The 27,701-nt window shown below is 41.4% G+C and overlaps 1 protein-coding gene across 3 annotated transcripts in view; it reads left to right on the plus strand.

Annotated features, from left to right (window-relative positions):
* coro2ba (coronin, actin binding protein, 2Ba) overlaps window positions 1-27,543 on the plus strand; it is a 30,406-nt gene extending 2,863 nt beyond the window's left edge. Inside the window, exons 2-13 of one of the 3 annotated variants that reach the window (XR_003670337.1) lie at window positions 16,833-17,033; window positions 21,050-21,166; window positions 21,766-21,915; window positions 22,038-22,202; window positions 23,059-23,175; window positions 23,284-23,388; window positions 23,572-23,668; window positions 23,875-23,987; window positions 24,283-24,373; window positions 24,729-24,868; window positions 25,071-27,007; window positions 27,105-27,543. Coding sequence is in view for 2 of the 3 variants with exons in the window: in XM_028401409.1 (XP_028257210.1) it covers window positions 16,833-17,033; window positions 21,050-21,166; window positions 21,766-21,915; window positions 22,038-22,202; window positions 23,059-23,175; window positions 23,284-23,388; window positions 23,572-23,668; window positions 23,875-23,987; window positions 24,283-24,373; window positions 24,729-24,868; window positions 25,071-25,205 (1,431 nt within the window). In the remaining variant the exon portion in view is untranslated. Of the gene's footprint in view, window positions 1-14,942; window positions 15,090-16,832; window positions 17,034-21,049; window positions 21,167-21,765; window positions 21,916-22,037; window positions 22,203-23,058; window positions 23,176-23,283; window positions 23,389-23,571; window positions 23,669-23,874; window positions 23,988-24,282; window positions 24,374-24,728; window positions 24,869-25,070 lie in introns of those variants that run through there. The other 2 variants (XM_028401410.1, XM_028401409.1) reach the window with 2 other exon arrangements.
* Window positions 27,544-27,701: the final 158 nt, after the last annotated feature.

Genomic DNA, 27,701 nt, shown 5'->3' on the forward strand with positions numbered 1-27,701 from the left:
GAGCCGAAGACCAAACCTGACTGTAGACAAGGCCAAAAGCAAAGAAAAGAATTTTAATGATTACGTTGGCCGTTTTGATTCATATCTCTAATTACAGAAATGAGGTGACACAAAAACGTGCTTTGACTTGGGTGAAAAGGTATGAAAGCAGCTTGCCCAGTGATTTCTAAAAGATGATGAGTGTGTGGGAGAAGCTGAGAGAGAGAGAGAGTCTGGGGAGCTGTTTTCATGGCTCTGCCTGCCAACAGCAGAGAAGTCACCTTGGGGAGGGATGCAGGACAAGAGCTTCTGTGCTGACAGGGCTAAACAGCTGCCTTCCCCTCAGCACACACATACACACTGACAATATTCGGGGAAAGGCCCTGCAAGGCCTACTTAGAAGCAGACCGTGATTTGCATCTTTCTAGGCTGACTTCTCATCAGTGCAGTATAGATTGAGAATGATTTGTAATGGGGACATGTAGCATAAACATGACGATGATCTCTTCTAACTAGATTTAAGGGACACGTCATCCTCATGTTGTGTCAGCTTATGACCTCTTCCAACTATAATACAGAGTTACATGCATTAGTGTGTTTATTAAACTAGTTTGAACACGTGGCCTGGCGGACTGGCTCATATCACACATGTCATATTGGAACACACGGTGCAGCCTTATAGCATCACTTTTATAGTGCAAATGATTTGAATAAGCATCATCGTGACAGCAATGGACGCCATGAGACTGTCACTCTATGTCAGGCAACAAAACATACTTAGATAAGGGAGGCCTTGTTATAAGAGAAACCAAACCAAACTTTTCCTTAACACCTTGCATGTATTCTTATATCAGGTAAAGTGTTTTGTTGTCAGTCCTTTCAATTAAACCTGTAATCTTGAGCCGACTACTACGGTAGTTTGCCAATACATTATATTTGTATTTATCAAAAGTCCCAGATGCCCAGTTGTTAACATCCAGTGGATAATATTTAGCATTTATTTCTAGTACCTAAAACGAATCAATATGATAAATATATATTTCTAAAAACATTGGTTTCTCACTGAGAGAGACAGATAAGCTGACACAGTGAGAAGCTGCCATTCACTCTGCTCAAAAAAAAAATGCTGACAGAGAAAATGGGTCATTGCGAGTTTAAATCCATGGCCTTTGCTTTCAAACATGGCCTTGTTGGGTTAAGTCCTCTGTGAGACGGGAACGTAAGCTCTTTAGCTTTTTATTACAGACACTTTACTCTTCTGGCAATAATTTCTTCGGGCCTGGAGGTTTATCCCACATATTGCTACCAAATACCATAATACCTCATAATGTGATTTGTAAAACACCTGCGGGAGCTGCTTCCCTAAATTGTTGGATGATGTTATTGTGCTGTAGGGTTATAAACAGAATGCTTATACCAAGTGATGGAACTGTGCTTCCACAAGGAGAAGGTGCGTGGCACATGTTGTTGTACTTTGTATTTGATTTATTAACATAGCTGGAATAAAGTATAGTCTTCCTGCAGCAGGTTTGCTTCCAACCCTTCAAATTAATTTATTAATTATTCAGTTACAAAACTAACAGAATTGGTTGATTGCCAATGACTGTATGCTGTAATGATTTCCAATAACTGAACAGATGGGCTGTCGAACTGCCAAACAGGAGGCATGCTTTACCCTTTAAAATAATATATTGTGTGCACATTTTTAGAGCTTTTCTTGTTTATTTGGACAGAGTAATATTTTATTCGACCATATATTACTATTGCAAACCATATGACAGACAGCGTTACGCATTTATTCCATTAGAGATTCCTTCCATTTTCATCATATCATGAAAATGCTATTAAAAGTTGAATCCAGGAAAAGAATGTGCCTATTCTTACTTAAGCATCATGCTTTATGCTGCATCCATGCAGGCAACAGAAGCAGCTAGCACATCAGTGCACAGTATTAAATTATCATTTCTATATCTGGACATTCTGTTCTCATCTGCTGGTTGATTACGTGTTTGTCTGTGAGTGGACACAGGTGGGAGGGCACCAGTGTGAGTTGGCAGACACATTATGTGTAGGTGGATAGAAAACTCCATCTACTACTAAACAGGCACAGAGTATTAGAGCTCTTGTGATACCAGCAAAAGAACAAAAGTGTTTATCTGCTTCCTTTTGACCTACAACTGTGTGTCTACATCCTCAGGACTGTTCAGTTTGACATTTGCAGACATTTGTTGTGAGAAATACTGTATGAAATACTAACAAATCCATACAGTATAGCATCTTAGCCTTTGAAAGACCACTTCAGTGTCCTCCAACAACACAAGGGGCAACAGAGGCTTGGTGCAGCATTGATTGTTGCCCAGTGTTACCTTCCTGTCAGTTTGAATTTGGCTCTCAGTCCAAAGGGCTCAAAGGAAAGGCATAATAGCCACGATGGGATTTCTCTGTGAAAGAAACTGACCCCATCCAGAGGACTGAGGTCACCCAGGCCCTCTGTCTGCCAAATGACCCCCAGCCAAAGGTGTTGGGCAATAGATGAACAGAAGGACTGAATTCATACACAGAGCCATTTCTGAGCATCGAGCAAATTGTCCAAATCTGCCATAAAACATAAAGGCAAGGAGCTGGCATGGAAATAGTTGCACAGAACGTTTGGACCCCCCTTGATTAAAAAGCTGCAACTTGCACAGCAAGCGACCCCTTAAATGGGCCAGTTGTTTATGGTGGGATACCACAGAAAGAGCAGTGTGCCAGTGTTGGAGGGGGGGTAGGGATGGGAGGGATGAAGGACAGAAAGACGCTGAGGGACGAGAGGAGTGACCGAAATGAGGGGAGGGGACTCGCCTTTTGGAGTACCCTTTTTTGTTCCTTTGGACACCAGCAAAAATGTTCCCCAAGGGACTCCATGTGGTGATAAATGATGTCTGTTCCCAGAGGACACACACACACACACACGCACACGCTTATGTCTAAATCTCAAATAGACCTCACAAAGTACAAGAACACATAACTGCATGGTTCTCTTTAGCAGTGGCTTTACATATAACCGACTGACGTGAATCCTATATAATTCAAAGTAGCATTCCAGCTGCGTTGAGTGTGTTTGCAATTACATATCTGCAAACACCCCAATTATGAAGGAGGCCCACACTGTTCTGATGTCAGGCACACATATGTGGTTGGAAAGACGTCTGAAAGCCATTTCCAGAGTGTTTATGTTACAACTTGTGTTGTTGACTGTGAGGCTGTTAAGACACTCATGGCATAAAACTATTCGAGATCTGTTTTAAGATAGAGAAGAAAGCAATTCTGTTCTAATTTGATACATAATTTAAAGTCATTTTGTTTGTGTAAGTAAAGAAAAAAGAAACATTTGCTGTAGAAAAGCTGTAGAAACACAAATCCACACTCAAACTGTTTAAATTCTTTATGCGGGCACCTCGCCCACCGTAAATCTTAATTGAGTCTGATTTAGACCACTGGCCATTTGTCAAGCTTAATGTTTACCCGCACGCTCACACACACACACTGGCACATTAAACAGAGAGCTAAATCGCTAACCTAGCAACCCAAAACCTGCCTTTCCTGGAGCAGTGAAAATACACACCCGCTTACCAGATTAAGAAATTTAAATCCAGAATTAGGCTTTTTTGTTTTTTTTTATTCCCTGTAAATGGAGCAGATAAAAGAATTAGCACAGGCAGAGCTGAAGCTGTACGTGTGAAGAGGACTGGGAGACAAAAAGTGTGAGAAAAAGGGGGAATAGTTGTGAGAAAGACACAGAAAAGCATTCACCACAGGAAGACATTCAGATCTCATGAGCTCATTGCCTGTCAGAAAGCTTCCTTACCCTCCTCAGTGTGTGTGACTGTCTCTAAAAACTGTACTTTTCAATTTTGTGTGAAAAACCTAAAGTGCATTTCCAAAAGAGTTGGGAAACTCTTCTTTTCCTGCATGTCATGACATAAATCATCCCTTTGCTGCAGATGAATTCACACTGTGCATATTCCCATATAACAGGTGACCTTCTTGCCAAAAATATGACTTGAATCCACTGTGGAAAGTGCACAGGGGGAAGCTTTGTTGTGGCTTTAGCTGGATATGAGTGTTCATTTTTGGGCTGCCCTTTGGGAGGCTGCAGCAATAAAAGAGGACAGAAATCATGTGAAATTATTTGTGAAGCTCCCCTGGAGGAAATAAAAACAAAGGAGAGATGTGACCATTGCCAGCACTCCCTCTCCTCCTCAGCTCAGATTACGTGTACATCCCATGTATGTATGTGTGTGTGAGTGTTATGTCTGTACAATCAAGATGTAGGATGCACTTCCTGTTTGTCAGCCTGGGGGTAAAACAATAAGTGCATGGAGAGACAGGAGTTTTAGTTTGTATATTGTGTGGAAAAAAATGTGGATTTGCAAATTAAAAAAGTATTTGGTTAAAAAGTGTTTCATGGAGTTACATACTCTAGATAAAATGTAGCTAAGAGTTTGAACAATTTGTTCCTGGCCTTTAGGACAGTGAAACACACTAAGGCCCCGTTCACACTGGGGAAAAAATGTGGCTTAAGCAGGATTTGGCCGCATCCAGATCAATCCAGATGTGTTTTTTTCCGAGTGTGAACACCTCCAATCCAGCTGAATCCAGTTTGATTTCAAGCCGGCTAGATCCACCCTCGAGAGGTGGATCTAGCAGGATTGGCTCAAATGTGGCTCAGGTGTGAATGCAAATGTGGCTAGTGAATCCGGCTTGCCACATTATTAGCCATATTACCAGGCGCCACCTAGTGGTTTGGAGAACAGCAAGCACGCTGGATGAAGCCGGATTGAGTGTGGACACAACTGTGTGCTAGCCAGATTTGAAAATAGGTCTGAACGCATCCAGCTTAAAGGCTGTCTGGGCTCAATCCTACTCTAGCTGGAATGACTTTCTCCAGTGTGGCTTGCAGCAGCTGTAGTAGAATGTTCAATGGAAAAAGGTCATATGAATTTGGCACTCTTAATATTTCCATAATTCATCTCACTGTATGTGCCTGATCAAAGAAACATTTGTAACATCAATATTCACGTGGACTGTGGCATTACATTAATTGTTGACTGGTTTTAAGGGGGGCCTTACGTGTGTCAAAATCTTGCCCATACCAATCACCATAGCAGCAGCCTTTGTTTCCTCTTCCTAGCTGACGAGAAAGAAAACCAGCAGAGTCTTCAGCTGTTGCAGCCTCAAGGTTAGATGTGCCATTTATTCTGGGATGCTTCTCTCCTCACTGCAGTTCTAAAGAGGTGTTATCATCCGAGCTATCATGGCCTTCATGTCAGCTCAAATCACTCTAACAAGGCATTTTTTGCTGCTTACTTCTATACAAACTCTGAAGACTCATTATAAGTTTCATGAAGCTAGCCAAGGTTGTTCAATGCATTAGCTTTAGCTAGATGTGTCTAACAAAGCAAAATGAAGGCAAAGGATAAAACCAAAACCATCACTTGTATTTATCACATTTAAAGACCAACTTCTAGCCTCTGGTCTTTGTCACATAAATGTGTGTGCACTTTGTGTTTTTTCCACAGATTAATGAGCTTTCAAGTTTCTCACTGTGGCTTTTTCCACCAAATAAAGTTACCGCCTCTCTTATAGAAATAATTTGATTAACCTCTCTGTAATTGTCACATTTCTTTTTTTCCATCCATCTGCTGTTTTGGTGTTGCCATGAGAAAGGAATGTACTTTGTGTATCTTCACAGTTGCACTGGTAGAGCTGCTGTACCCAGTGCATGACAACTATTGCAGGATGTTGCAGTGCCACTGCAGTGAGAATAATGTGGTCGATTTACTTTTATTGAAACAGTAGATGCCTGCATGGGAGGCTTAATGAAGTGTCATCTGAAATTTTATTCCATGCCACATTTCCAGACATGAGGCTGACAACTGCAGTGATGTGCTTTCATTTTTTGCATACTTACTATATTACACAATATGAATTCACCTATAAGGTCCATACTATCCTCAGATGTGTTGTATTTTGTGATTGGTTCATTCCTCTTGTGTTATATGATGCTCTGTGATGATGCATCCTCAAAGGGGACACATGATGTGTGCATTGTCCTGTAGGTGTTCTTCATTTCATACAGTGAACATCAGAGTTACATGAGTAGGGAGTGGGGCAACGATTGAGCACACATGCGTGGAGGATGATACTACCACCCACACTCTCACACACACACAGACTTCCACACTATAGTTCATCAGGGTCCAATCCAGATCCGTATTTTGCCTATGGGAACTGATCACAGTGTAAATATAGATATTATTTTCTGTAGAAGAGAAGACAGACTTCCCTCTCAGTTGGACATATTTTCTCATAATCATCCACATAAAATAATTCAATTAGTCATGGTGGACAAACTGATTAGTCCATGAGGAGATCACATGAACCTTAAATACATAAGCCTCTTACAAAGGCTGTATAGTGTATGGTGAAAGTGTCAGCACTGAGCTGCATCATAAATCCTGATGTGTCAGCAATTTGTTGGATGAGTTAGGCTGAAGCAATCCGTTTAATAAGCGAGGATTGTTTGAGTTCAATTGACATTTTGAAAGATCAGGAGGCAGGCTGTGCAGGGGGAAAAGCAAATGACGCAGCAGAAACCTGGACTCATTTTGGTGTTAGCATTGCTGTGTTGGCAGTATTCATATATTGGGAGTTACGGTAAAAAAGAGTCTTTTTCCTTTTACTGCACAAGAGATTCCAAGTCGTCAGTCAAGGTGTTGGATTGATAATAGGGACGCAGTGTAATCAGAGCAATATGTTGTGCTGGTAGGGAAATTCTCAACATTTTCAAGATTTAAAAAAGACACTGAATAACTGCAATTGATTTACAATGGATTTAATTTCTCAGAACTGCTATCTTTGTTTTCCTTCAACTTTTTCTGCCAGATCACAGCTGAAAAATGTCAACATAAATGTCAATCAGCCTGAAGCAGCAGAGAATTTATTAAATCCAGCTGTTCAGATCTCAATTGATGCCACTCTTGTAACACACTGAGTGTGAGCTTCTCTGCTTTGTGATAACTTTAACACTCTATTAAGGCATTAAGGATTAGATTAATATCGAAAGAACATTGGTCTGCAAGCTTAATCCAAAAGAAACATTTTCTTGTGCATGGTTTTTTTTTGAAGGTCTTTGGGTTAGAGGACAACAGGCCCCGTTTCTCACGGAAATCCTGTAGATACCACATGTCGACCTACTGTATGCATTTTCCTTGTGTGTTTTTGTTTACTGGACGGATTCGCCAGCTGAGAGCCAGCTGTGTCTGCATTCCAGCCACTAGCTCCTTCACTGTGGGTGCTGACTGCAGCTGAGAGGGTTTGTTGGGTCTCTGCTGATGATGTGCCAGGTCATTTATTTATGTAGATGGTTTGTGGAAAGAGATGAAGAGTAACACATGTCAAAATAGAAGAAAAAGAGGTGGAGGGGGAAAAAATGCAAAGACCTAAAAGCATGGATGATTTTAAGTTTACTTTTCCTTCTGGTGTTTTCATTCCATTCCTCCAAAACAAAATGAAGTATGTGACCACGATTCAGACACTGTTGTCATAGTAAACAAGAAACAAAGAAAATATTTGAACTCACATGAGAGCGTAGACATGTCTTCAGTTTGAAAGGTTTGATACATTCGCCTTACAAGAAATCTTTTTAAATTGTCAAAATAATGTAAACATCTGTTATTATACTGAAATTTAAACACATATTTGATTAGTTTGAGACGTTTGCTGTCTAGTTCATCACTCTATACAGTAAAACACACCAAAATAAAGAGGGTAATTAGATAATAAGTTAATCTAAAGTATGGCTATGGTGAGCAGATTCAGCAGGGAGTGCATGATACCGATACAGACTCCCTGTTGGAATAATATCCAAAATTAAATATGTGTCTCCTTTGAGGATAGAGAAATTAGGACTGTGTTTTATATCTGTCTTTTAAACTGGGGCACACAATCCTATTGTACAGTCCAATTGACTGGCAATATACAGATCAATGCAACAGACTGGAAAGAGTGTGCATGAGTGGTCACATAATAGATATCCAACATATTGCTCACAACCAAACACTGCCCTGCCATGTAAGTGGCTTATATAAATTTGTTATACCTCTGCAGCAGTGGAAAATCTGTGTTAAACGTATGTTGGCAGGTGGATGTAGAATGACAGCAGCATTAGTGCTGTAGTGTTGTGGCTGTGTGCTCTCATCAACACGGTGGCTTCTCAGAAATAGGTCAAATTCACAACACATTAACCTTCACCCACATATGGGAATACTGTCATTTCAAATGTGGCTTAACAAGCTCACACACTGATGCAAAGGCGATTAATGCTGCTGTGTTGGTCCATTTTTTCACAGAAAATGCACTATTGGTTTCAAAGCTGAAGTAGACAATATTTTAAAGGTCTGGAAAAAGATCCCAGAAGTGCCAGAGTGTGTACAGTGCAGCTGGAGTCAGTGTGTGTGTGTGTGTGCATAAGTCACAGTCAGAAGAAAATAGAATATTGTCTCTTCTTCTCTTTGTCACCATTCATAATCTTCGCTGGCTTTGTTTGTCGTGTTTTTAATCCATACAGTTGTAGTTTAACCTGCTTAATTTAGTAGAAAAACTCATTAGGGGGTTCTTCCTCCTGCCTGTAATAAATAGGAACATCTGGAGTACCTCCTCCCCCCACTGTAAAGCTGGCAAAAGTGCCAGGATTGCTGCAACTGCAGTTGCCTCTCATAGATTGTGACCTGCCCTTGGTAATCGACTGCTAATGTGCTCGTCTTTCATTTGTGAGGAAGAATCATCTCTCTGGTGAGCCAGTGGTCAAATTTCTCCAGCGTCAGCAAACCACAGCTCTTGCACCTTGTCCAAGTGATGAAATTATTTATAATATAGAGAGCATGTGCACACACATACACATGGCTGCCATTACTCTGTGGATGCACAAAGTCCATTAAATTGGAAGTAAACAGATTATAGAGAACCAGGCTCCATGGACTAACATAATATTGACAAGTACTGTAAGAGGTTCCTGTGCAGGGACATAAGTTGTCTTATGGTCCTGGGTAACTGTATAACAGCTCAATATCTGCAACCACTGTATTATGCGGCATTCATCCAGTTTCTAAACCCGATTGTCGTGTTCAGAAGAACAATGATGATAAAGCGTTTTTGGTCTTTGGCACCATGATGATGAACTTTGGCTTTATTTCCAAATAGAACTTAAGTTGATGACTATCAAATCCTTCAGGTTGTGCTCCTTCTTGGATTAATTAGCACATCCTTCTTTGTGTATCCAACCAAGTATCTCGTAAATGATAGGAAGCTCTGTATTTTTGCAGTGCTGATGATTGTTGCCAAGGTTCAGACGGTCACTGTCTGGAATGGAGAAGTCCTTGGCTTGGGAGATGGTCTGGCACTTCTCCTAGGCTTCGCCTAGGTTTGCTTTTTCATGCTCTCCATCGCTCTAATCCTGTTAGGAGAGACAGAGTGAGAGAAAGGGACAGTGAAAGGACAGAGAGAGAAAGACAGGAAGGCAGACGGTGATGATTGAGAAAGTACTGATACCAAATGGGTATCCAGACTGTCTGGTCGCAGACACAGTCGAGCAGAATTGCCTGGCACACTGGTATCTGTGGCTCAGAACTTCAAAGTTCTGTGCCTCATCCAGTTGGATGAAAAAATAGTGCACACTTTGTATGAGAGATGAGGGGTTTAGGCAGGGGATGGATAGGTATGTTGTATGGGGAGAAGAAAAGCAGGTGACTGGGCAGTTATTTAAGTCAAACAATAGCTAACCAATAAGAAATCATATGATAATCTAGACAGCACAGTACAACACAAGCATTGGAGTGGCACTGCATCCATCCCTTATTGTTTGAAACTGCTTTGTTTTAGACTCAGACAGCAAGGAGACAAAAGCACAAAGAAAACATCAGCCTACGGCCTCATAGCATGCTTTATGCTTCAGCGTCAGACATAAGGCTGTTAAATCATAGGAGGCAGATTTTGATGCCACTCTCCAGTGAAATGACCAACAATCCAAGTCCACAACCTCCATCAGCAAAAGCTGAAATCTTAACATTGGCTGAATAATCGTTCAGCTGAAGTGTTTCTGTGGTCTTATTTAGTGATGGATTCCAATAATCTGATGAAGTGCTCCTTCATCTCCTTTGTTTTATCATCCTCCTCCAGGTCTGGTGCCATTTTGTTATCTCAATTTGAACCATAGCCAGCATGATTTTATTTCAGAGCTGATTTGTGTACCGTCACATAAATCAGTTTTCAGTTTGTAGCCCTTTGTCCTAAAGCACAATTTCAGTTGTTCTTGTGTATTAAAGTTGCTCATACAGACAAACATTTGCTTTTTAATTCATAATCAGATATCAAGGTATGATGACACAGAATGTTGCAGTTTGATCATACACTATTTAAATACTGTAAATCTGAATATTGAGCACAGTGAAAGTTGTCTGAGTGTGTGTGTGTGTGTGTGTGTGCTTCAGAGGCAGGTGGTCTGACAGAGGGGAGTTAATCTCTGTCTGGTAATAGCCTCCTCTGCTCCTCCTCTCTGTCTGCTTTCTTCTTTGTTTCTTAAATATTTCATTATTCTTTGTCCGCCACACCTACCGTCTCTTCCCCTCTTCTCTTCTTATCTTGTCTTCCCTTTTACCTTAAATGCCTTCTTTCTCTCCTGTAGTCAGTGTTTATCTGTATTTGCCCTTTCTCCCTGTGGTCCTCACGTGTTCTCCTTTGTTCCACCATCTTTTTCCTCCAGACTTTTCCCTCACCTTGTGTCCACAACCCCCACCCTCTCTCTTCCTGTCATCCAGGGTGTGAGGCCCAGATCGCATCATTATGCTCCAAAAAGCATGTGGCAGAAACTCCTGGGGGAAAAGGAAAGGCAAGCACAGGGGAGATTATTAATTTAGACCTTTCTTATGGTTTTTGGATGACTGACCCTATGAGTGGAATAGGAAAAAATGTGTCTTTGATTTGAGTTTGAATGGAAAATATGGTATGTGTTAGTGAGAAGGATGAAGAAAACGACTAGAATTTGCTAGCATATCAGAATATCTAGGAAATAATGCAGCATATTTCCATAGTAATTACATTACCTGGATGATAACACTGCTGCCGCTGATAACAAACTCCTTTTACCTTCCGGGAGGGATAGATGGGTTCCGGGACACTCACTCGTCCATGTACTAGTGCTCTGATAAGTGCCCTTCAGTTGGGCTTACTGTGCTTCCTCTCCTTGGGTATAGTGTACCCTTTGCATTACAGCTGCTTAATGGGGCTGGCTTAGGGCCTAAAAGCTGCCATTAGCTGAGCTGCTGCATCTCCTGTCAATACTGTGGAGAAATGCCCTACCATCATGAACACACACTCAAAAAGCCATGCAGCTCATGTAAAGTTTCCTGTTTCACTGTGGTTAAAATGCACTTGTCCACTGTGTTTATTGTTGTTTCTAAGTTATTAACAAAAATGGATTCCATAAGTTCTAGGCAAGTTACACCATTTGGCAGCCATCTTGGCAAAGCATTCCTGTCAGTAAGGTTTTCCTGACCAGCTGCCAAAAAAAGGTTTAAAGAGGATTTGTTTCCTTCGGTTATTGTTGCACTACACATCTGTAAGGTTTTGTGACATCAGAGTCATTTACACCTTCATCTAGCCTGTTGATGTGAAGTACCATGATAGAAAAATACTTACTGTAGGTGTACTGAGGTCTGCATGCAACTGCTCCTGCCACTTCACAGTTTAAACTGGAGCGATGTGGGATTGTTCTTTCAATAATAGGGCTGCATATGTCAACTTGTGGAAAGGTCATTAACAGCCTGGTGCCCTTTTCCTGGGCCAGCAGTGAACCCCTCCTCCTGAGGATCCCTTTTTCCTGCACCACTTTCTGTGGTACATCAGTGGATGTGCTTATGGGGATCTTGGCCCCGGCCAAGGTCCCCACTGCTACCCAGTGCTTTGAAGTAGCCTCCTTTAGTGCATCCTGCGACCATACTGCCACCACCTGAGCCTCACTACACCCCATTCTCTCTGCATCTGAAGACTTTCCCTTGAGAGAGATGGGGGCCACTGCTTTGGGCCTACAAGATGCTCTCACTGTAACACACCCTCTAGTCTGGACCTAGAAAACAGACATGACATACCCTGCCCTTGCCCAGGTAGTACCCACACATTCCATTAAATTTCACTGATATAATGTCAGCAGATACAAAAACAGTTGCATGTGCAGTCCTTTCCTGTATCTTTTTTTTCAGACACCTGATAGGTTCGGTTTAAAGGTTTGGGATCCATTGTACTTTTGCAGATGTGACAGATGGGCTTCACCTCTCCACATCTCCCACCTGCCATATTAATAACATGAGCTTTTATTGGTTTATTGGGTGACATAAAAGAGGGAAGGCTTTTTCACCCAATCCCAGCTGAGCCTTTTGGTGTGTATTCTTAATTGTCTGAGAAACTCCACAAATAATAGACATTAATGAGCCTGATAAATGGAACAAAGTGAGTTCCAGCAGCTCCTGTGACCCCTCTTTTCAACTGATTGAAATTAATGCTGGCTCAAATAAAAGATTACCTTTCCAACATTCCTAAACAGGCCATCTGGAAAATCTGAGAGAACTCCAGATGGACTGGTTCACTGTGGGCTGCTGGAGCAGGTGTGTTATATCTATTCAGTTTGGTTTGGTTTTATGCCGTTTGCCACTCTTGTCTTATACTGTCTTGTGTCAGCTAGGCCCTCCCTTTACTTCATTTAGCTTAAAGTAAACATTGTATGGGCTAATAGTTCCTACTCTTTTTTTATATTTGATATACTTCAGTTGTAAACATGTTTGTAAATTATGTTTTTATGGTATTGTGGTGTCAGAATTGTGGTTCTGAGGAGATTTAATATCAGTGATGCTGACTCTCAGCTGATAGCTGGCAAACTGCAAATTCTTTTCTTTAATAATATGCAGCTTCACAGCTAACAAAGGCCTTTTATATCCAGATCAGTCCCATCAGGCATTCCCATAGCAGTGTAGAAGATATTCAAGCACTTTCAGTCAAGCTGTGATACTTCCTGTGTGAGTCAGAAATGGAGGGCCCACTTCATGCTGAGAGAAAATTTGGCCGATGGAGCCAATGGCATAGCTTCTCTTTTGTGAAATGTACTTCTTGCAGAGATGGGAAGTCATCATAAATGACTGTACAGTGCCTCTGCCAAAAGACAGGAAGAGAAGACAGAACATGACAGGGTGGCTTGACAGGCCTTCACTGTGTCTGAGTGACAGGACATGAAGTCGCCCTGTGGATTTTCCTTTTGTATCTATTCATTCTGAGCTCAGATGGTCCAACTTCCTTATTTGGCACTGGCATTGAGAGAATTGGAATAATTTATCTCATCTGTTTTGTGCTATCTGAATGGATTGGAGTTTATAATAAGTCATTATGCCATTGACTGCAACTTTGACTGCTTCTAGGATGATGGAAGCCAAATAAAGCTACTGTTCTTAAAAATATTGTTAATGTTTTAATGTGGTATTATATGTCAGGGATTGTTTATTAACTCGGAAACAAAGCCCTGCTGCTTTTAATATCTGGTGGAAAAACATGTGTAGGCTCTAAGAGAGATGTGGAAACTGCAGCAGAAATGTCCTGAGGCAACATAAAAAAATAAATAAACACGCACTGCTCTCATGAGTGCTCTGCCTTACAGCAATGAACACTACAATAAACCTATACTGCTACAACAGACAGCTCATGGTCAGACAAAGATGCAGGTACAGAAATCTCAAACACAGCAAGCCAAGAGGCACATTTCAAACACACAGACAACCATCAGGGGATGCAGTTTTCACTATAACACCTGCTTCAGTATATCGAACTGACCGGGGGTCATTGAAGAAGCAGTTTGTAAGAGGAGAGACTTCAGGGTCTTGTTGTCACAAGGGACCAGCAGTGATTTACCCTGATATCTCCAGCTCTAATTATAAAATAGAAAAAAATCCCCTATTAGTCAGTGTTTGTTTCTGCAAAATTCAGTACCTACTGGAGTCATGAAAGTCCTGAATAGGAATGAACACTGATGTTCAAATTAACTTCAGTTATTTCAAGATTCAGTTACACCTTGTTGACAATTTCTAACTGCAGTAACATGATGATTATAATAGGTGGGTCAAATAATTTATTAAACATAACTCAGTCCTGCAAACTCAAACGGCACCCTTATTACTTTATTGATATTGCTCATAAAATCAATCATTTATAATAGGACATGAAATGTGTGTGTATATATATGTGTGTCTGTGTGTGTTGTTACATGACACCTAGAGTGAAATCAGGCAGAATTTCTGAATATAATATGAAATACAGACACAGAAGAATTTCCGTGTGATCTACATTCCTTGTCTCTGAATGTTAAAAAGCAGACTGAGGCATCTGCTTTGTGTTGCACTGTTTCCGAAAATGTTACCATATTGAGTCTGTCTATGTAGTCACTAACAAGGAAGAGACATTCCTTCTGGTGTCCACCTGTTCTTGCAAAAAAAAGAGTATAAAAGGCAGGTCTCAAAGGAATGAAAGTGAAGGATTAGCAAAAGTGTAAAGGGATGCAAGGGGTGAAAAACTGTGAGTGGTGCTGGGGATCTGCCAGAAGAGCCTTGTGATTCCAAACAAGCTGCGGGTGGGAGAGGAAAGAGGATGAATGGCTACTACTCTATTGCTGCTGCTCTGCCTGAGCCAGAGTTGAACTATAGTCGAGACAGAACCGAGAAAGAGTGAGAGATGCAGAGAGCTGACTGAGTGGCAGGATGGGAGAGAGGGGTGAGAGGAAAAAGGGGGAGTGTGCTACCCCTCCAGCTATCAGTTCTACTAGTAGGAGGAGAAGAGGGTGGGAAGTTTAAAAGGGAGGGGGGAAGAAAAACATGAGAAAGAGAAGGAGGTACAACAGACACAGGCCGCCTGCTTACATTCAGAAGGGAAGGAAGGAAGAGAGGAGATCCTGGCAGTGGCACGAGGGTGGATGTTTGCAGTCTGAGAAGGCCGCCACAACACTGTGACCTCAGTGTCACTGTGAGGACACTGGTAAGGTAAGGTGACATTTAAACATCATCATCTGCTGCTGAATGTAAGGATGAACAAGGGGCGTAAAAAAAGAGAAGAACTGTAGGCAAAGTTAGGAGGGTCTCTTATCATGTGATACAAGGTCATTTATTGCTGTGTTTTTGCATCTGTGTGTGTGTGTGCTCTTGTGCTGCAAACCCTCGTGAGATAAGAAAGACGTAAACACGCTCAGACAGACATCCTCTCTGTGCTGTACACCAGTGACCAATGAATGAGCATCCTTGTAACGAGAGCTCAAAGCAGGCGAGTCTCTCCTCTAACCGTCCCTCAGGCCACTTTCTGCTGCTCTTCTGTTCTGCATTAATTCTTTAACAAGCTGCCATTATGCTGCTGCTCACACAGACATGAGTAGTCGATTTGAGTTTGAATAGCACAAAGCTGGGATGCTTTACAATAGTAACAATGTGAAAGGACCCTAAGTTGTACCAAAAAAAATGAAAACAATTCAGGATTCTGTTAGTTATTTTGGGTTTGATTATAGTAAATAAATAATCAGCTAATCGTTTTACCAAATATGATTCTCGTGGCGCATGCAGTCTTGTTATAATTGATACCCTGCGAATAAATATCCACATATAAGTTATCTTTTAAAATCAATCAATCAAGTCTGTAGCAGCAGAGGGTCACTAAAGCTCCTGTATTTGTGATCTCTCACATTTGTGTAGCCTGCTGGATTCCATTTCTCCCGTCTGGTTGGAGACGAGGAAAGACAATAGCAGCAGCATGGTCAGAGGATGTTTCTATTTGCATGCGAACACCAGTCCCACCAGTTCCCCTCCTTATCTGAGGAACAATGCTGAATAGAGGATTGCCTCATCTCATCCGGCACTGCTGCCACTGATCTGACAAGAGTCATAAATCCTCTCTCCTCGAGTTCCTGTCACGAACTGATATAGTGTCCATCAATAGTGTCACTGAAAATATGTAGTTGCATTCAATGGCAAGACATTCCCACAGCGTTTTCTGTCCTACTGGGACAACGGTCATTTTTATATCCACGTCCTGTGGCTGAGTCAACCTTGGAGTCCCGATTCAGAGCCAGCGCATACCAAATATCAAGAGTGGATTCTTGTGGTGAAGAAACACACAAAAGCTGCATCTTCTTCTTTGTTGTGTGCAGTTGCTGCAAACAATGGCTGCTTTTCTCTTCTACAAGATCCATGTGAATCAAAATAGAGTGATAAACAACAGAGCATATTGCAGTCTACTGTCTATGTCAGATATGAATCACTTCAGTTTGTACGAATTGTCTTTACTGTTTTGTTTTTATCCTTTCTGACACATTGATCCCTGGCTGCAAGGCAATGTGAAATAGTGTCACAGCAGTTTTCACCCAGTTTTCACCCCTTGAAAGACTCACACCCATGACCAATTTGGACAATTTCCCGCAGCTGTATGTGTGACTGTTATCATGTCTGCACAGATGGAACAGCCCACCCTGCAACTGTGAGTTTGGGAGATGAGAATGTGACATTAGGCATCACTGATTCTTTCTCTACAACCGTAATTATGAGACCATAATTGCCCGTGCCTAATAATACTGTTTTTCCTGATTTACATTTGTCTAGTCTGGCTATTTGATTATGGTGTATCACTACGGTCTTCCCACGCAACAGTGATCATGCCACCCAGCTGATGGCTTACGCTGATACTAGGGGCACTTTTATTTTATTTTTTTTTTAATCTTTATCTTCCTTTGTCCTTCCCAGATGTCATGGCGTCCGACCTACCGAAGCTCCAAGTTTCGAAATGTCTATGGAAAAGTAGCCAACAGGGAGCACTGCTTCGACGGCATCCCGATCACCAAGAACGTCCATGACAACCACTTTTGCGCCGTCAACTCCAAGTTCGTGGCAGTCGTCACTGAAAGTGCCGGCGGGGGCTCCTTCATTGTTATACCTGTATCCCAGGTAACTGACACACTCGATTTACTGTTATACCAACCAGGGTCTAAAACAAAAGAGAGTCTCTGTGCAGATTTTTTGTGGAAAATTAGATGTCAGCTCTAAAAGTATAGTGTTGTTCTTTTGTTTTACTGCTTGTTACTGCAATTTTCAAAAGTGTGTTGGAGCGTTTTCATCCTCTGTCTTGGCAAAGGCAAGGGAGAATTTAAATCCCAAACCCCAAAAAAGCTTGTTCAGAACCTTGGATTATTGATCTTGGGTGGTGCTGCTATGACACAACAAATATTGCTGCATACCACATAGTGCATTCCTAAAACCTTTTTATTCGTAGCTTTGTAAAATGACTGTAATTTTCAGTTTCTTTCCATTGTTGTAAAATCTGATGCAGCTGAACGGCTTCCACACAAATGAAGCACAGACTGTAACTGCAGAGCATGCCAGCCTTACATCTTCAAGCCAGAATCTAAAGCCAGCCTTGTAACGGCGTTGTGTTGCCAACAGGAGCACATTAAGGCATCGTGGTATTGCCCATAAACACTTCAAAAAGGGGGTCTGTGGTAGTGTGAAACTCTTTTTCTTGTTCATGCAAAGGTTTTTAATGAGAACTCTTATCTAGGTCATATATTATACAACAGTATTTCTGATTTAGTACAGATAACCCTGATTGAAGATTGTAAAGTGATAGCTTCTGTTACTGTGTTGGGTTTGATATGGAGAACACTGTGGGTCTGAGAAACCGTGAGGTGCTTTGCTTCTTTAAGAGAGACTGTGCCAAGGTATTCAAACAGCTCTTCACTGCTGGGAAGGGTCAAGTCAAGCTGTTATCAGGCAGGTTGAGCAGAGCTGGATAAACAAACTGTGGTGATAATAAGATCTTCTAACCTTCATAAACTTGGACAAGGACCACGCCACCACCATTTGAGTTTATATGTTTAATTTGGAGATAGGAATTGTTGACGATCAAGATGATCAAGATGATTTCTGTATCCGTCAGGGTGGTTGATCAAACTGATCTGGGATCATCTTGACATTTTATAGCTGGATGTAGATGGAAACTCAGTTTGGTTGAGGTTTCCATCTTCACTGACCAGAGCTGACTGTGGGCCCAGTTTGGTGTCTGAAAAGAGGAGACAAGAAGAGCTCAATGGATGTGAACAGGGCTGAGTAATGGGAGGGATGGGTTGACAGAACAGAAACAATCAGCTCTGGTTTGAGCAGGTTTCACATGTGGTTAGAGAAAGTCAATCAATGAGTTAACTTCGCTGTGCAGCAGTGCCACCATCAGCGAGTGTGAATAGGTGAAAAGTAGAGTAAGATCGTTGATAAACTGATGACATAAAGTAGTGTTTTTCATTTGTTCTATGTACACTGTTACACTTGTTAAAATCTGAGGCTTTGAAGTCAGTATGAAGCCTCTCTGTTCATGAAACTCTGTTTGAGTGTCTGAAATTGAACAAGAGTGACTCAGTGTAACATTAATTTATAAAAGGCTTCTTGCACAGACAGAAAGTCATATTGTCTGGTTTCAGATGTGAGTCCTGGGTGAATTACTTCACAATAACTCTGAGAAAGAAACAACAAAAGTGTGTTAATGACAGCTGCACTGAGAGGATGAGTTTAGAGTACACAGAGAAAAAGGCATGTGTTCAATTATTAATCTCAGTGAAACAACTGCAAAATTCAGAATCATAATCAGAAATACTTTATTAATATCTAGGGGGGGATTGCTTTCCTCTTCGACATCGCCATCATCAGCTAAAAATTCTTGACTTATAACTCATTCTGTAGTGTGTTATAAATCATGCTGTGTAATGAATCTATTGAAAACCTGTCCAATGACCATGACTTTATTGGTTATTTGTGTTTGGCACTTGGGCATTTCCTCAGGTTTCTGCTGAGTAGTCAAGTTCACAATTGACATTTCATGATATTGAACATTTGCAGCAAAGCTTCACTGGTTAGCGCAGCAGTATCCCCTTAAAACAGCAAACTTTTATTTAATTTTATACACTGCAATGTCAGTGAGTTGAAAAGAGCTTTAGTGAGTTTTTAGAGAAGCAACAAATTACATACTTCTTTATTATGAGTCTGTTTTGTGTAATGGTTAGGTATGAGTCTGGCTGACATATTACAATGACAGCTGGCGAGACAGCCATATGGTCGCAGCAGACAGGGCCACTAGAAAGTGGACGGACTACCGCTGGCACCACCTGGCACACAGACCAGCCCAGAAAACAACACACAAGGTCACATACACCTTTTCATCACCTCAGGAAAGGAAGGAAGAGTGCAGTGGGCGTGGTGCAGGGATGTTATTTCTGACAGTGAGCATTACTCAAACAAAACAGGCTATTTTAAAACAGCACCAGCAGCATAAACTAGAACATTAATGTGAGCTAAACCACAGCAGTGGAGTTCAACATAATGAGCATGACTCAGCATGTTCATTTTAGTTCAGTGAGGTGTGGCAGGGCAAGTGGGACAAGATGCTACAGAATATTCATGGCCTCCTCTGGTAAGATTTATAGTGTTGTTAATTACCAGTAAGCTCTTTACCAAGGAGTGACAGCAGCATAGAAAACAGGCATAGTCCCTTCTGTTCTGTAATTCAAACATTATTCAAACAAAATTGCCAGCGGTGCTGCATTATATTCTCAATAAAAGACATTAATCTCCTAAACTGCAATCACAGAGCAGCCACAGTAAGTCACATTAGTAAAGCTTTATTAGGAAGTACAGATCAATAAAAGTTGGTAGCAATCACTGCGTGCTGTGCCTCTGGCGTAATGAAGACCTTGCCAGCACATCTGTGCGTCACCGTGTGCTCATCTGTGCCACAGCTTCAGGAAATGAGCTTCACAGAGTCCTGCGTGGTTTTCCTGTCAGATAAACACTAGCTGGTAGTGGACAGTTAAAGTGACTTTCATTCTGTGGAAGTGGAAAATATATGGAGCTGGAGCGAGTTTTTATCATGTGAGCTCCTTCTTATGGTCCTCCTGAACTCTACAGCTCCCAACAGACATGATTTCTTTGCAGGTAATTAGTTCCACCTAAATGAGGAGTCCCTTAGATCCCATGTTATTAATGCTTTTGAGGCCGTGTTAAAAATGTCACACACAGAACAAGATAACCTGTGATCAGAATGTGTTTATTTTACATATAATTGTGTGTGTGTATGGAGAACCTGTTCATATAGTTAAGCTGCATCACATTCTGTTCTCTGACTGGTCTGCATTCATTATAAAATCATGTGTATCTGATTTAGTTGTGGTTATTGAATGTCTCTGTCTCCCTGAGTCACAGCGTCTCTGTTTTATCTTCTCTCATATTTACTGAATTGATGTCTTGACTGTTGCCATTTGACAGAGACTGATTTGGCATGCGTCCTCTGATCTTGTTAGCAAAATCCTTGTTGTCTCTGTCTTGAAAACATTTTGTTTTTCTGTGGCTGGACTTCCTGCTTTGCTGCTTTTAATCTGGTCAACTGCATGGATAACATTCAGCTTTTTTATATTTTTTGTCACATGTGGAGATTTGAATGCTGATGCTCAGGTTGTGAAGAATTTGTTATTAAACACAGTGTGTGTTGAGGCTTCATAATGTATCCAGAGGGTTCAATAAGGGCAGCACATGTAAACACACACACACACACACACTCACACACTGGGTTTCACAGAAGCATGGCCGCACGCGCCTACACAAAGGACATAAAAAAAGAGGTCAATGTATTGAAGTGACATTAAACATTCATGTCATCATGACCGACATCAGAAGGTTTTCTGTCATCTGTCGTTATGAGCCAGTGCCCCTCGGTGGACTCAGTGGGTTATTGCAACAACAGTCTCAGATGTCCCCTCACAATAACCAGGTCTGCTTTGTTTTCGTTCAGGCTTTATGGAGGCATCTTGCCGATGTGATTCACTCATTACATATTGTTTTTTTGTCTTTTTCAATAAAAAAGTGGAAGACTGCTGTTATTTTCCTTTCATTTCACCTAACATGTTTCTGATGCTCTGTTTTAGACTGGCCGTCTGGACTCTCATTATCCAAAAGTGTGCGGTCATCAAGGCAATGTGCTGGATATCAAGTGGAATCCCTTCTTTGAGAACATCGTAGCATCCTGCTCTGAGGACACCTCGGTTAGTGACCTTCTCTCTACCTCTTCTTTTAGGTCTGTATCTGTAAAAATCATACAATTTGGCAGCTGGCGGCCCAGAAGGTGAGGAGGTCAGATATTTATTGTGGTCACTGGCTCAGTGATTCAGAGTTTGTACTGGACAAAGGCTTGTGATTAGCAAAAAAAAAAGCCTCAGAAAGCCTTTTATTGTCATTGTATAACAGAGTATACAACAAAATCTGCTACATGCAGTACGTTTCTCAGTCATTATTGCTTTTAATCTAATGTTACATGACATATAGTTTACTATGACCTCTGTGTTTTTTTTATGTCCCTGTTATGTGCTTGAGTGCAGTAGATAGTAAAGCCACGGCAGTACTGTATCGTACTTTCACTTGCTGTAGGATAATCTCATCTGGACCAGCACAGAGCCCCTAGCCATAGCTGTAATCCAGTTTAATCCTAATGCAATGGACTACATTGATAGCTTGTGCTATTTTTGATCTAGTTGTGTCATGTGCTTTATTGTAGTGGCCCCAGTCAAAATGATAAAAGTTATACAAATATGATGTGTTATAGGCGTGTTTATTTACACTGTGTGTGTGTTTATGAACATGTCAGGTGCGAGTATGGGAGATTCCCGAGGGCGGCCTGAGGCGCAACATGACTGAGGCGGTGCTGGAGCTGTATGGTCACAGCAGACGTGTGGGTCTGATTGAGTGGCACCCTACAAGCAGTGGCATCCTCTTCAGTGCAGGCTATGACTATAAGGTATCTGTGGCACAGTGATTTCCATTTACAAACTCCCAGCATAATGAAATCATTGAAACATGGCATCAAGTGCTGCAACCATCTAACAGCTCCATCCCAACAATCCTTCCTGTCTGTGTCAGATCCTGATCTGGAACCTGGAGATCGGAGAGCCAGTAAAAATGATCGACTGCCACACTGACGTCATCCTCAGCATGTCCTTCAACACAGATGGCAGCCTGCTCGCCACCAGCTGCAAAGACAAGAAGCTACGTGTCATTGAGCCACGCTCCGGGAGAGTCCTTCAGGTTAGAGGGAGGTGGCAGACATTTTTATGAGAGTGTGAGCATGTAATAGGAACAACTGAGAGAGCTTTGTATACTTTTTACTGTATGACATGACTGTGGCTGGCCATATTTACAGTATTAATAATGCAATATTTCACCTGCTGGAGCTCTTTTACAACAGATATATAAAATGATGACAAAACATCACACAGTGTCCAAACACATACAGCTTGTATTTGACCCTGGTTCGTGAACCCTAAAGAGCTACAGATACATTCTGGCTACATTCTGAGTAATTACTTGAATTTTACTCATTTATTTTGAGAAATTTGCTTCAAGAAGTAAAACAAAAACCGGTCGGCTTCTCTCAGTCTCTAAATGCCTGACCTTGTTTGACCTTGGTGGTGTTGCTAGGTGATTACACATCCATGCTTAGACTTTTGTGACATGTTATAGCCTCATCTACTGCATCACAATGCATTTTCTTATTCAACTGCAGCTATAAAATAAAGACAAAAATCTTTAAAAATATGTTTAAAAACAAAAAAGAAATGATGTCTGATTAGAGGCCTGTGCCCTGCTGCACCAAGTAGAGGTGATCAAGTCAAGGGAGCAAGAAAAGGGACAGAGGGAGCAATCATGAAAATGTTCTGTGCTTTTATATGCTGCGTTATTTCAGTACCATGAATCAGATACATTTGTGTTTATGCTGGACTCAAATGCTCTTAAAATAACTGTATATTTGATGTGAATAATTTAAGTGTGATAAAGGTAAAGCATACACTGCTTGTGTTAACTGTCTACAGAGCATTAGCAATTCCTAGCAGGTGTAACTACCATTAACACCTCCCTCTCTCTTTGTGTGCTGCTCCAACAGCAAGCCAATTGTAAGAACCACCGTGTAAACCGAGTGGTGTTCCTCGGCAACTTGAAGCGACTGCTCACCACGGGAGTTTCTCGCTGGAACACCCGGCAGATCGCTCTGTGGGATCAGGTCAGGCAACACCTCCATATGTCTCATGTCTGTAACGCCACCGTGGGTGGAGCAAGTGTGTGTTTACTCCCTCTGTGTGTGTGTGTTTGTTTGTTATGCTCTTCCCAGGAGGATTTGTCAATGCCAATTGTGGAGGAGGATATAGACGGCCTCTCAGGACTGTTGTTTCCCTTCTACGACGCTGACACACACATGTTGTACCTGGCAGGCAAGGTCAGAGCGACTTACTGTATTAGACTGTAATTTGCAGTTTTGCCATCTTAAATAAATACAATTTATTACATTGAAACAATCACTGATGAAGAGTTGCAAGTAGGCACAAACTCCAGAAAGCATGGAAGGAGAGCATCATAGTAAGTTATTGAAAATAATAGTCATGTTTTGCTGGTCTTGCAGGGTGACGGCAACATCCGTTACTTTGAAATTACCACTGAGAAGCCATATATCCAGTACCTGATGGAGTTCAGGTCCCCGGCCCCACAGAAAGGACTAGGTAAGTCATTAGACGCTCAGTGAAATAAGACGAGCAAAAAGAGAAATCCTCACCACTTCATTAGCTGTCTGTTGAGATGGAGAGAGGGAGTGAATCACTGTGAAATTGGGCTCAGCCTCAGTACGACTGATTTTCTTTGATGAGCTATGAATTCTGGGAACACAACGTCTAGCTGTGTCACTGCATGCTTCTGTTCTCGTGTGCAGGTGTGATGCCAAAGCACGGGCTGGATGTCGCAGCCTGTGAGGTGTTCCGCTTCTACAAACTAGTCACCCTGAAGGGCTTGATTGAGCCCATTTCCATGATTGTGCCAAGGAGGGTGAGCAAAAATAGATCAGTCATATATTGCAGTACATTACACTTATCTGAGGGCTTAGTGAGTTACAGAATGTTTCAGTGTTTGCCTGATTAACATCTCTTGGGTGGGTGGAAAACAAAAAGAAGAGCCCAGCAAATGAATTCTGAAAAAGTGGTAAAGACTCAACTGACAGTAAAGCGTTATGTAAGGCTCCTTACATAAATTTTTTTTACCCAGACATTCAAAAAATCAACTGTATCAAATCAAATCAAGTAAGAATATGTACTGAAGGCATCTGAAAAATATGTGTTTACAGTCAGACACATACCAGGAGGACATCTACCCCATGACAGCTGGAACAGAACCTGCCCTGTCTGCCAGTGAGTGGCTCAGTGGCATTGACAGAGGTAAACAACACACTGGCTGGACTGGTAACACTTTCTGAGAATATATATATATATATATAATCAAATCCTGGATCATGCTATTAACCCAGCATGGTTAAAAACCCACAGATACTGTGCTCTGATTTGCATTTTTATAAAGTCTCTAAATGACATCATCCAAGTGGACATTGCATCTTGGAGATGGAGGCGGATTCATCGTCTCCATTCTACAAAGGCCTTGTGAAAAGCATTCAATGCTCACAAGCAGCTATAATAGATTCCATGTTGTGATCTGTGGAGGACATAAGCCTCTTTGTGCTTTGTGTCGGTTTTCACATGCTCACTGAAAAGTGCTCTCGCTCTGTGGTTCAAACAGACCCAGTGTTGATGTCCCTGAAGGACACTTACACCCGGCCAAACCAGTTAGTGTTCAAGGCCCCGGTGAAGGAGAAGAAGAGTGTGGTTGTGAACGGGATCGACCTGCTGGAGAACGTTCCACCCAGGACAGAGAACGAGGTAGGTGAAGAACCAAAGCACTGAAGTGTTGTTAACACACGTCTGCAACCACATTTAGAAACTTGGAGGAAATGGAGGAGGATCCAGTGTCATTTCTGTTTTACTTTGGAGCCGCAGATTCCAGGTTTGGGGTGAAATGCTCCTTTTTACAGATGATCCTGTGTTGTTTTACAAATGTCTCTGTTTTTGTTTCTTTACATAGCTCCTGCGGATGTTCTTCAGGCAGCAGGAGGAGCTGCGGCGGCTGAAGGACGAGCTGACTACCAAGGATGTGCGAATACGCCAGCTGGAGCTTGAGCTCAACAACTTGAAGAACGTTAGCCCCAACAACGTCTGACCTCTGCACCTCCTGGACTGGCAAAGCTGCTTCCTTTGCCCCCTGTGATTCTGACCTCCAACGAGCTTCTGAGCCCTCCAGCCCTGATTTTTTTGATATATCATCTTATAACTCCATCCCTGCTGCACCCAATAATATGGATAATGATGGATAATGTCTTAACTGATGCAATTACTGCAATATTGTAATAGTGACAAATATCAAAAGTGATGGAGGCGAGACAGTTCAGGGATTTAATGATAGGGGAAATTTGAGATCCAGTCAATTTTGGTATTTTCTGTTTTTATAAATGAATATTATTGACCGAGTGCACTCTGTTATGATTATTTTCAGCCACACCGCCTCTGTATTCTCTCACTATGCCTGCCCTGTTGTCCATGTGACAATGCCTTGATCACCATGCAAAAAAAAAAGCCCCCAGACTCATCCTCCCGCTCTAACCGCACCATATTTCTGCAAAGCAAAACTGGAGGATGAAAAAGACTTATCATTATAACTGGCTCTTCTTTTCCTTCCCTAAGGCCTTATACCCTGCTGCAGACCCAGTTTGCAGTGAGCTGCGACATCATCTCAAAATGGCAGACATGAAGTAGTTCTGCACCTGACGTTTTTTTCCACAAACCTGTTTATCCCATATCCAATTTTCTCACTGTACAAATCTTAGCTGTAAAACACTTAACGCAGAGCTTCCCCTAAGCAGTGGTGGGTTCTACAAGTATTTTTATTCCGTATTTAAATAATTGGAGAGCAGCAAAGGAGAGTGGTGGACTTCATCAAATATAGTCTCAAGGGAAGCTTTGCTGGTTTGTTGCTGGTTTTTAGGGCTAATCTGGAGGGTGTGGTGGGGTAATGTATATTTGCTTCTATTTATTTGTCACATCTTACCTTTTTAGCCAATAACATGTATATTTGTTAATCCCATATTTTTTTTTGTACGATGTGGCTGCGCAAGTAATGATTGTGATGCTTGATAGATTTCTGCTGAATGTTGACATGGTGTGTGTGTGTGAAACCGCACCTTACATGGTATTAGTTCTTTGACTCAACAGCATAACTTAAGATAAGTTATGATGCTATAATCTTGCCTATTCCTAACAATACAGACTGTAATGATAACCATCCTTTTACATTTTAGCTACGTGTATTAGTAAAACTGAGACGTGTTTGCCTGTAGATGTGTAATAATCTGAAGACGTCAGGTCACCTGCCTCTTCTTCACTTGTACCAGACTCACTATAGGATAAGTTGCAGTTTAAATGCCTTTGTTTTAACATCAAACATTTTTTTTTTTTTTTTTTTTTTTTTTTTTTAACCCTCTTAAAGATAAATGGCCACACTACAAAAAAGAAAGACTGTATGCTGGCCAAGAGACTTCAACGCAATGCAAATAGACACATTATTCATGCACTTAACAAATAATGGAAATAAACACAACAATGGGCTACACATATATCGAACAACAGCAGACATGTTTTTACAGAGGACCCTAAAAACGAATGAACCCAGCTCAGACAATAACAGGCAGAATGTTGTGAAATAACAGGACCAGGATGTCAAAATTAAGCACAGAAAAACACTCTCTCCTAGGCTGGTTCGTCACTTTGTGGGGGTCCCCTGGAAACATTTCTGTTGTTTCATCACAGCTCTGTTTTATTTGCAGTACGTTGAACTGTGTCTGCCATCTGAAGTTATTTCACTTCCATCTTTTAATCCAGGCCACTCGTCTTAGAACTGATTCTGCTGGGAGGCCTGAGAGAAGGACAAATGAAGAATCCACTACATGCATAGCAAGAATAGAGTTTGTAAGTAGAAGGGTCCTAAAGCTTTACAGGCTCAGAAAGCATATGAAATGTTTGCAGATTTGGAGCAGCGACACATTAATGCGTGTGTTTCTTGCAGGAAAAAGAAAAGGCTACAGTGAAAGTAGAGACAGGATCTGATGAGCAGCAGGGAGAGGCAGGAAGCTGTGCTGTGTCAGGGCTTCGTCAGGGCCTATCATGTAGGTGAACTGAGGGCTTAAGTCTGCTAAAATATAACAAGGTAGAGATGCTCTTGTCTTTTAAAATGACTGCAACTTATGTTGTATATTTCGGTAGTATTGATCTTTTGACAGACCATGTCTGAACTTGCAAGTTTATTTGGCACTTACATGTGCTTAGTTTGTAGGTTTATATTTAAGATAACAGAAAAAAGCATCCTGGATTGTTTTGTTTTGTTGTTTTTTTCCCCATGTGAAGAACTAAAAATGAACACCTGGAATACTGTGCACACTTTGTTTTTCATGTGTTGCTGCACAAGGACCACAAACTTCAAAAACACATATATAAAAGGGATTTATTGAAGTGAATGGGAACAGGGGGGTAAAAAGCAACATAATTTGGCTGATGACAGTGGATTTAACAGAGTGAAAAATCAGATCTGAGGTTGGCCAATTTGACCATCGTGTATGCTGGAGAAAAAAGTCCAAACAACTGACTGTTTGAAATAAATTTTCAA

This window comes from Parambassis ranga, chromosome 3 (genome assembly GCF_900634625.1).
Source record: "Parambassis ranga chromosome 3, fParRan2.1, whole genome shotgun sequence".
NCBI classification, from domain to species: Eukaryota; Metazoa; Chordata; class Actinopteri; family Ambassidae; genus Parambassis; species Parambassis ranga.